An 11,207-nucleotide genomic window follows, 5' to 3' on the forward strand; every position below is an offset into this window, starting at 1 on the left:
TAACAACTAACAACCAACCCAGATAGCTGAGGTGTGTGCCCAAGACAACGTTTTTGAATCTTAATTGGATATAAGCACGAAAATAAGTTGAAATGCATTTTAGATCGAAACCACTGGCATACCTAGAGCGTTTGGGTTGGGACATGGGACCAGTCCTCCTTAATTACAGCTCTTTGTTTTTAGCAACCACCCCTGCATTTACACGACTACTAGACAGTGTGGGTGACCGCTCCCTCCGATGTGGTACCCGCTCCCCCTCAATACAAAAATGAATGAATGAATGAATGTTTAACGACACCCCAGCACAAAAACTACATCGGTTATTGGGTGTCAAACCGTGACAAAAATCAATGCCTGAAACTATTGCGAAACCAAAACGTACTGTCATGGAAACTAGCTATAAGGTCACGGACATTAACGACATTTTAGCATATTGAACAAGTCCTATGATGCCCATCTACGCCCCCCCCCCCCCCCCCCCGAAAAAAAGCACACAAAAGAACCCACTCAGAAACCCCAAACAAAAACCCACAAACAAACCAACAAGAAAAAACAAAAAAAGAATGTTATTCAGGGTTAAGGATAGCTTAACGTTTTATTTCGAGGGTCCAGCCAATGAATCACGACTGGTATATCAAAGGCCGTGGTATATGCTATCCTGTCTGAGATAGTCCATATAAATGATCCCTTGCTACTAATGGGGAAAGGTATCGGGTTTCCTCTCTAATACTATGCCAGAATTACCAAATGCTTGATATCCAATAGCCAATGATTAATAAATCAATGTGTTCTAGTGTTGTCGTTAAACAGAACAAACGTTTAACTTTTTATGTTGTTTTTTTTAGATTAACATATTTTAACGTTTAAAATATTCTAAAAAGCCCAAAAAGAAAGTACTTTTATTAATTTGCTCAAATTACATACCTTCAGATATTATTACATATAAGTCTCCCAAAAGTAACTATATTAATTAAGAAAGTAAGATAAAAAGTTAATTACTCTCAGCTTCGTAACTAGTTCGTGACCTAATTCAGTAAACTGTTACAAATTTGCTATCTCGCAGAGCGATGCTAAAATATTTGTAAGGACTATGCGATGACGGTATAGCCTATTTCACAAGAGTGTCTATTTTGTTTAACGACACCACTAGAGCACATTAATTAATTAATTATCGGCTCTTGGATGTCAAACCTTTGGTAATTCTGTCAACATTTTTTCTAATGCAGCAAGAGATATTTTATATGCACTTTCCCACAGACAGAAAAGCACATACCACGGCCTTTGACCAGCTGTGTTGCACTGGTTGGAACGAGAAAAAATCCAATCAGTTGAATGGATCTACCTAGGTGGTTCGATCCTGCGACGAACGCACCTCAAGCGAGCACTCAACCGACTGAGCTAAATCCCGCCCCTATTTCACAAAGGCCTCGCAGTCTCATACTCGCATACTCCTACAAAGGTCAGGAGAGGAATGTGCTGTGGCTATATTGAACAATACATCGTCTTGTTACGTGTGGCTTAGGGGCTGGAGCAAATAATCAAATTAGGGCAAAAACGATAGAAATTTTCGGCAAAAATGAGCTAGCCTGAAAACGTTTCACCATGCTTTTCCATCATTCTACCCCCAATATTAGTTGTACTAATCCACATAAAAATTGTAGTGTTTCGTTTGTTACCATATATAGTTTGATAATAATGCTAAAATGAACAAATGTTGTTATCCAAATTTAGGCATTACCCCCCCCCCCATCTCTCTCTCTCTCTCTCTCTCTCTCTCTCTCTCTCTCTCTCTCTCTCTCTCTCTCTCTCTCTCTCTCTCTCTCTCTCTCTCATCAATCAATCAATCTATCTATATATTTATCTCTCTCACACAACCTTCTTTTCCATTCTATGAACGACGTACATAAATATTTAAAATACGCACATACGCATGTAATATATCTACATTATTAATACGTGAACAAGAAGATGCACAAAGCAAGTTACAAAATTAGGTCTGTAGAGAGAATAATACACTAACCAGTTGGTGAGGAATTTATTCAGATTGTTCTCACTAAAATAAATACATTTTTCTACTTTATATCTTTGTTTAGCATAGTTTTAGAAATGGATAATATTTAATTGGATCTTTTGCACTTTACATTTATATATAAAGTATTTAGCTAATAATAATAATAACAGGTCAAAAAAAATATCTGTTTTAATATTATCTTTACATCCAAATATCACTAGCTCAAGAGAAAGCTTTAAATTACATATATGCTTACATGATTTTGATAACCAAATTTAAATAATCATTCCAAAAGTTCTGAACAATTTTACATTCCCAGAATAAATGTACTATAGATTATTTTCCTTCATGACAAAAAGTACATGTTTCACTTCTATTAATTTTAATTTATATGCGAAACTATTAGTAGTTAATATTCTATGAAGTATCCTATATTGGAACCATCTAAGTTTTATTTCGTGCGTGGTTACCAATGGTTTTAAATAGATAGTGTGCCAATTAACGTCTGAAATAAAATAATGTTGCCATTTTGATATTGCAGAATTGGGCTTTTGAGAAGTTACAAGTGTATAACAATATAGTTTCGAGCCATTACTGATATAACAAACATTTTGTTGAACGTCAGAATCATCTAAAGGAATATTTGTCTCTATTGTATTTAGTTTCGTTTTCCTAAGGTAAGCCTAAAAGACACTAGTCGGAACTCCACGAAACCGTTTAAGATGTCCAGGGAGTGTTATGACAACTGCTGGCCACTTTATATAAACAATATTGAAGCCAGTTCCTTCTGCAAAGAATATGCAATTTGATATCCTGACTCGTAACAACACTGTACACGCTTTGAGAGGAAAGCAAGATTTTGTATTTTTATTTGACAATGAATTAGGGCAGGGCGGCGATAATCAGGGGCGGTGCGGCGATAATCAGAGGCGGTGCGATATATATATATATCGAGGGGTTAGTGCCAGAACCACTTATCTCCTTTCCACTTCAATCTGAGAAAACTGCACTGAAAACTTTGGAAAGCACTTAAATATCGAAAACTTAACTTTTGCTAAATATTTAGCTTTTAGATGCTAGCAGTTATTTGTTTTAATATAAAACTTGAAAGTTTTGTTTGCTAATAATAATAGATCATGATGTAGTTAGATGAAGAAATATTTAATTTATGGCCTAATTTGGCTCCTGGGACCTGAACACAAACAGCTCCAACCAGCATGCCAGAGCAAGCTATTTTATAAACAGTTTTTCTTAAAGCCCAGCATGTGACAAATTGTGTGAAATCTCAAGTCAAGAATAATACTATCTTGCAGTGAGTCCACGTGGCATACGGTACATATTCAATTTCGCAGCAGCTCTGAAACACCTAATTGGATCTGTGTTGTTAATACTTTGAAAATGTACTGGAGGCAGGAAGTAATTGTAAACAATAACAAATTATCTCTGGATGGCGGACACTGGCAAGGGTCATGGTTGTTTCCAGCTGTGTGCTCAGTAACCTTATCCTACATTGAGATGGTGAATTGGGCTCCCTGGTTTTGTAGCAGGTTGCTAGAAGCACTCAACAACTTTAGAAAAACAATTTGTCAAACAAAGCAAAGCCTTAAAACCAATTATAACAGATATATCTGTTACACTAATTATTACATGAAATGTAAGCCATCATACCAATTATAACATATATATTTATTACACTAATTAAACCACGAAATGTAAGCTATCAGAGTAAACTGCACTATATCTGTAATGTTGAGATACTGACTGAATTAATATTATTAATTCAACAGTTAAGATAAGTTAATACGTTTAATGGTTTTTAATACACAGTAATGTAACGAAACAAAATTAATACAGGGCCAGTAACTATTTTCAGCATTTTTCTTTAAAAGTTTTCATTCGTTTTAAAGTGTCTACATTTTGACATGTTCTAAAACAAATGTACTTCAACTTAATGATTTAAACAGCAATTTAGAGAGAATAAAATGACAAATATATTTACAATCAACGGTAATGATTCTTAGCAAAATGCGCATTTTCGTAGGTTTAAAAAAAATGCACACACACAAAAAAACAACTCATCGTGTGCAAAATATTTGCATGTAAAATGGGTCAGATGTTATTGAAACAATGTTTAGAAGTTATCTGTGATTAAAACTTACTAAAATAATATGACATTAGCAAATAATTACCACAATTCTACTGGCCCTTAATTCGTTTTGTTGAGTACATTTTGAATATGCAAGTATTACTTCTAAAGGTAATTGTGTTGAAACCAAAATCTATTGATTGATATACTTTAAATTGCACAGATATGCACTGGCATATCCGGGTAGCCAGGGATTTGGAACAAGTGGACCCTGCCTTCTCAAATATACCTCTAATAACAACTTTTATAATGCATGTCTCCCCATAGCATATGTAAAAGCAGTGCCCTCTATCATAGGCCCCTGCGAAGCTTCATATATTCGATTCGATTCGAAATCGTCGCGAAGCTTCGATTCGATTTTTGTGTATTCGGAATTTCGAATATTGCAGTGTACGGACAATTGGACAAAGAGGGACACACTATTTGGCCAACCGTTAACATTAATAAACAATAAACAATGTGGAAGACAAAGCAGGAAAAAAATGCACATTTTAACATGAAATTCGTATTAGTAACCTATTAACCAAATAATACTCTTATCATACGTATTTTTTAGTTTGCTTCATGCCAAGATGTCGGCATATCTCGTGTTAGTTCAACTGTTCAACCTATGTTCTACTTTATTGCCCCGTGTAAAAAGAGCTGAGAGATATTTTATTTAATCAGTGCTTGGAATTATGGGATGGTTTTATAACTGCTATAGATGCTGAAAAGATATCATACATTTTATCCAACCATACTGTATGTAGATTAAGTGCCAAAACCTGCAAATTAATTTTAGAAAAAATGAGACATGCTTTATACGTTAATTGAATGTGTTTAGATATTTTATTAATATAACCGAAAGCGTTTTAAATAAGATACTATAATTATATCTGTTACTTGATTGAATATTAACAGGGGATGATAATATTTTATTAAATGTCTTAAAAGTGTTTTAGTTTTATATTATTTTAATATATATAATTGGACTGAATATAATAACATATTTTATTTTCGTGTTAGATGTTTTTAATATTTTTTAATGTAATATTTGTATATTTTATATGTCGATTCTTTATAGTCTCTCGTAACTCCATATGGAGTGGCTCAGTGCTATTTTATATATTATTGTTTTATTGATGTATGTTTTTAAAACTGAGGTGAGATTTTAATAAACAATTTGTCTGTCTGTCTGTCTATGTACACATTAGTACTGGTTTTCTGTTTAGGGCGCTTTATTATTTAAACTTCAACCTTGTGTAATCATGTTAATCAGCGTACGTACACTCAATGCAGTGGGTATTTATATTGTCTTTCTAATTTCCTCTATGCTAAGTAAATTAAAATATTTTATTGCGTATGGTCATAAAACATTTATCATCTTTGGGCCGGCATCCTTATTACAATAAACAATTCCCAGGCATTTTGATTTTAAATTGCAACTTAAATTTATTTTTATATAATATTCAAATTGTCTACACAATACAGACATAGCTAGTTCATAATTTTTTAACTAAGGTTGTTGCATATGGAAGCCATGTTTAAAAATAAATAAATAAAGAAAGGAATTTTATATTTAATGACACACTCAACACAACTACAGGTGTGTGGTGTCAGACATGTGGTTAATGACCACAAATATATTTTAGAGAGGAAACTATTGGCAACTATTTTTTTCATTAGCACCAAGGGGTCTTTAATATATGCATCATCTCACAGACAGGATAGTACATACAAATCATGGTCTGTAACACCAGTTGTGAAGAACTGGCTGGAACGAGAAATAGTGCAATTATTCTACTAACGGGGGTCGATCCTAGACTGACCGCACATCAGGCCAGCACTTTACTACTGGGCTACGTCCCGCCCCCGGCAAATTAATTTAGTGATATTATTATTCTCTCTCTGTATATATATATATATATTGTTTACTCTATAAAGGAGTTGTTATTTGCTTGACCATGTTTTTAAATTAAGATTTGACCACATATGGTTTTAATTTTACGAGTATTTCTTGTATCGTTGGTAATGTATGTGTCTGTTGTATTGTATATAATGTTATATTTTTCAGTTGTCCATCATGTTGCCCAAGCTCTCGAGAGCATCACGTTGTTGACGTTTCTTATATTTGGAATTTTCGTCTTTCGCCACAACTTCACCGACGTTACCAGGTCAAAGGTCGTTTGTTTTAATAAACTGATCTCATCGCTCGGAATCATTGGTGGTAAGTCAGGAACTATAGAGTCAGTGCTGCAGGAATAGAAAAATCACACATTATATTATACTGTCTTTTTGTTACTGCTCGCTGTCTGGCGTGCCCCCCCCCTCTCTCTCCCTCTCTCTCTCTGTCTCTCTCTCTCTCTCTCTCTCTCTCTCTCTCTCTCTCTCTCTCTCTCTCTCTCTCTCTCGATAGATATATAGATAGATAGATAGATAGATAAGTAGGTAGGTAGGTACGTAGGTAGGTACGTAGATAGGTACGTAGGTAGATAGATAGAAAGATAGACAGAAAGATATATAGACAGAAAGATATATAGATGGATAGAGAGATTATTTTACAAGCTTGTATGTGGTACTGATTGTACGAAACGAGTGTCAGGATAATTATTGCGTCCTCGATCTCAGTCACCAGCCCGCTTCCCAAAATATGCCCACTTACTTTTGCTATGTCTTTGTTTGGAAAAAGTATGTTACGTCATCGACCAATGAATGATTTTATTACACCGCGGTGGAAGAGATGCCCATGTGATATTTATAGTCTCTTCACATTGTGGAATATAGTTTTTGAGAGGTCATGACAACTCCGCATAGAAGATCGCGAACAAGTGTGCACATGGTTCTTTCAATTCATATTTTTGTAATCGGAAAAATACTTCCTGCCAGTTCTTATAATTAATGTTAGCAGCATAATTTAACAAACTATTTTTTTAAAATAATTTTCTGTAGCCTTGGGTATGTTTGTACTATTGTTTGTGTAAACGTCATTGATGGATGTGTGGCGTAGGAATCAATCTAATTAAAATGAGCTCCACTATTACATGTGGATCTAACAGCAGCCCGTTGGAGCTCATGTCCAGTTGACCTTTCATTCGACCAATCAAAACATTACTTGCAAAATCATGCCAGTGATTTAAAAAGAATTTGAAAACATTCGGGATTATGCCGAGGGTATACGAAATGATTTGGGTGAATTACGAAGTATGCTGGAAACTAATTTCAATATAAAATTTTATATAAAATCTGTTTTAAGACGAAAAAAGATACCGTGATGGTATAGCCATAAAATCTGTTTATACTAGTATACATTCCAGAGTTTATTACTGCACTCCCCCCACCCCCCTGTTTTTTTAATGTTGAAATAGACCAACAAGTTCGCCTATTACATAAATAGTCTCGCCCGATATTTTTAAAATTTGTATGCTCCCGAATAACGCTATAAACGGCGAAGTGTAATTGGTCGATATTTGAATTGTTATTTATAGATGAAATGTCACCTGGACATTGGAGTCCACGCAGTGCTGTTAGATCTACCAGGGTAGACCCAGTAGAGCTAATTTTAATCAGATTGGCGTAGGAATGAAACGTTTCCTTGATAAATAGCTAAATGAAGTGACCACAACATGACGCCATTTTCGCCACGTAAATATGTAGAGATTATTATTATACATCTATATAATCTATTCCAATTAAATTGGTTCAATTGTAACACGTGATCGAACAATAGTTGCCGATCTCGTACCCAAAATTCTTTTTAAAAAGTGTTATGATTTTACGAAACTCGTGTTAGGATTCGTGCTGTACCCTCGCTCTCGCCCGGGCAATACAATAATCCTAACACTCCTTTCGTAAAATCAGTACGACACACAACCTCATATAATAATCTCTATGAACTTTATTTGTTGCCTTGCAGGTATCCTTGGAATTCTCGGCGCGGTGGTCTACAAGGCCTTTCCCAAGGTACCCGCGTCTTGGAGTTGGGGTCTAGTTCTTGCTGGATGTGACTTGGTAATCACTGGAAACGTCATGATGGCGTGCACCGCCTCCAAGGAGTATTCAAGATCCGTCGCTAACAAAGGCGTGATTTACCAAACTTCCAAGACTTGGTATCCACTCGAAGCCAATCAGCTGCCAGTGTTGGTCGTGCCAACCACCAATCACTGGAGTCAACAGGGTCAGTTGACCAAGTTTCCGGAAGTTTCTAAAAAATCCGAAATTTTTGTCCCGTATTCAGAACTCCGAAACTGATGCCAAATATCCAGAAATGATGCTAAATAACCCGAATTTGTTTTCAAATTCATTGTAATTTTTTAAAAGTTGTTATTTAAAAAAATAATAATGTGTTCCTCTTTTTGGGGGGTGGGGGTGGGTATGGGACGGTGGGGTGGTGAGTACTGCATTCTCGGAATCAAACTGAACTCGACGTTTTATCTTCAGAGTTGTGTGCCATTACTAAAGTGTGTGTCTATTGGCTGTATTTGTCATCAATCTGACCAATGAAAATGTTTCTGGCAATGACGTCAACTGAAGCCATATGGCATATATTTAAAGAAAAAAAGAATATGATTGTTTTATTCTCTGGTAGTTTATATATCTATTTTTAAAATATATTTTTAAATAACATAGAATTAAGTTCCTACAGGGCAAACATTGGTTCTATGTCGATTCATGCATTTTCGCCATGGTGGGTGAAAACCCGAATATGAGAGGAACACTTCAGACGAGTCGAGTGCAAGACAATCCGGCGTCATGTTGCATTGTTAGTATTTGCCAACTGGAAATATAATAAATAACTACTATAGCATTTGTTAAATTGATGTTACTGGTTAAAATTCAGTTGTTGGTGTTTATGCAGGCACAATATTATTTTACTAATAATTATAGTACGGTTATATTTATAGATATTTCGTACAAATTTAGGGGAAAATTCCATTTTGGGTTTTTTGTTTAATAGCTTGATGGGATTCCCATTTTTATGTACATGGTGTTCCACGGCTACGATATTTTATAATTGCCCCTCAACCTAAATATTGGATTTTGCATATTCTGAAATAAAATAGTTTAATTGTATATCGTGGTTATAACTATTTTATATAATATTAAAAACCTTTATTGATTTCTATTTTTTAAAAATATATGTATATATAGTTTTCGTTTATGATCTAGGGAAACTCATTTAAAAATGTGATATAAACATTTGACTGGATGTTCATTATATTTTATGTTTTATTAGTTTTCCATTCTGACCATAGGCAATGCAGGGTATATGCCCTATATAACATTTCCTTTTAATTATATTTGAGAATGTTGGTATTTAACTCACATGGAATATTATAACAACATACACCGACTGATCCATGAAACAAAAATAGTCCTATTTATATAAATATATATGTATTTTAGTCATTTATTACAAATATTTCGAAGCAGTCGGAAATAGTTTGCTGTTACGTGGTCTCCACAACAGTACTTCGACAGTCGAGGGAAGAGTTTAGTAGTATAACACAAAACACACGTAGCTTTGGCGTAAACCAAACGTAAAGCTAGAGGAACACGACTGTAACTCGAAAGACTTATACACTTACGACAAGGGGATTGTTTCCACCAGTGAGATTCATAGAAAATGCTTGTAACACGTACTGACAACAGACGGGTTGATGGTAGTCCAGTGGTAGAGTGGTCGCTTGAGGAGCGATGTGTTGACGCATAATCGATCGTCCACGGTGTACTTTAATGTTTTCTTCCCACTTAGTGACCCGCAACTGACATGTTAAAGACTGTGGTATATACTGCAATATCTATGAGAAAGTACATATACAAATTGCGTGCTTACGTTTGAAAAGAGTTGCCGGTCCAGTGGGTCCCCCTCGCTCTCTCTCCCTCCTCATCTCGCGCCCCAAAGTGTCGAAATAACCATGTTGGACATCAAATAATAGTAGTTTATCAAATGTGCTGAGGTGTCGTTAAATAAATTACAAATCACATAGTTAACTTAAGACTATAATTACAGATGCAGAGGCATACATCAATTGCGATCAATGCATCATCTTCCAATATCGCAAACAAATCATATAATAATCTAGTTAACATAAGGGTTAGCAGACCAACATTGAGGACATAAATTACCGTCTAGACATAAAGGTCATTTTAAGGGCATTACAAACAGTCATTCTAAGGACTTTCAACAATACTCCCATAGGGTGCCTCCCACCAATCGACATTGCCTTTCCCCGAACACTCTCAAAATGGTACCCCAAGGACAAAGTCCGTCTAAGGACTAACAGAGGGCACCTATGGGAGTCAAACCACCACAGCCTCCATGAAGGCAAGGTTCCAGCAACGAGCTAGCATTCAACCAATCATGTGTCCAAATTACCTTTACGAAATTACGCAACAGTTTCTGTTTCACTATAATCCCATAGGACATTTATAAATTAAATAGCATCAAAACCACCAACCTCGCCCGCTTCCAACACCGGTTGGGCTGATGGTACTCCCTTGTACATACCAGCGCAGGCGATCCCCTCTCCCATCCACCGCCAACACTTTGCTGTCCTGAACGGAGGAGTAGGCGAGAGCCGACACCTACGCCCATGACAGGCGTGTGCTAAAACATCTTTTTTTCTGAATGTACACGTTAATTCCTATTACCTAACCTGATTAGGGTTAGAATCATACCACCCTTCGCCTGTTTAATCACATTAATGTTACGGCGATGCTACGACTGATCTTGGGTAGAACTACATTTTGTCGCAAAACGGGAAATTTACGCCTGTCTTAGGTGGGGAGTAAAATTACAAGTGGTTCGTGTTACCCTCCTAACGTGTTGGTATTGCTTTCAGACTACCGTAAGGTTAGTAGGCCATTCCGGCTGTTTCGAGTAACAAACCCCTGCCCACAACCTCCCGCTTTCAACACCTATTAAATTAAGTGCTTAGCATCGTGACGCGTTGCCGGGAGTTTCTGAAATGCATTGCTAGTCACGCATTTCTCAACGTGATTCTGAGTTACTTTACTTCATTTTTGTTCAGAAGGTTGACATCCGGAACCTAGCCCAAATAAACTTATTTT

At 35.9% G+C, this 11,207-nt stretch overlaps 1 protein-coding gene across 1 annotated transcript in view; it reads left to right on the forward strand.

Moving 5' to 3' along the window:
- Positions 1 to 8,454, forward strand: part of LOC121389710 — an 8,870-nt gene extending 416 nt beyond the window's left edge. The window contains exons 2-3 of the mRNA XM_041521361.1: positions 6,211 to 6,363; positions 8,050 to 8,454. Coding sequence (XP_041377295.1) covers positions 6,211 to 6,363; positions 8,050 to 8,384 — 488 coding nt within the window. The 3' untranslated portion in view covers positions 8,385 to 8,454. The remainder of the gene's footprint in view (positions 1 to 6,210; positions 6,364 to 8,049) is intronic.
- Positions 8,455 to 11,207: the final 2,753 nt, after the last annotated feature.

Source organism: Gigantopelta aegis, chromosome 15, assembly GCF_016097555.1.
Source record: "Gigantopelta aegis isolate Gae_Host chromosome 15, Gae_host_genome, whole genome shotgun sequence".
In the NCBI taxonomy this organism is placed as follows: Eukaryota; Metazoa; Mollusca; class Gastropoda; order Neomphalida; family Peltospiridae; genus Gigantopelta; species Gigantopelta aegis.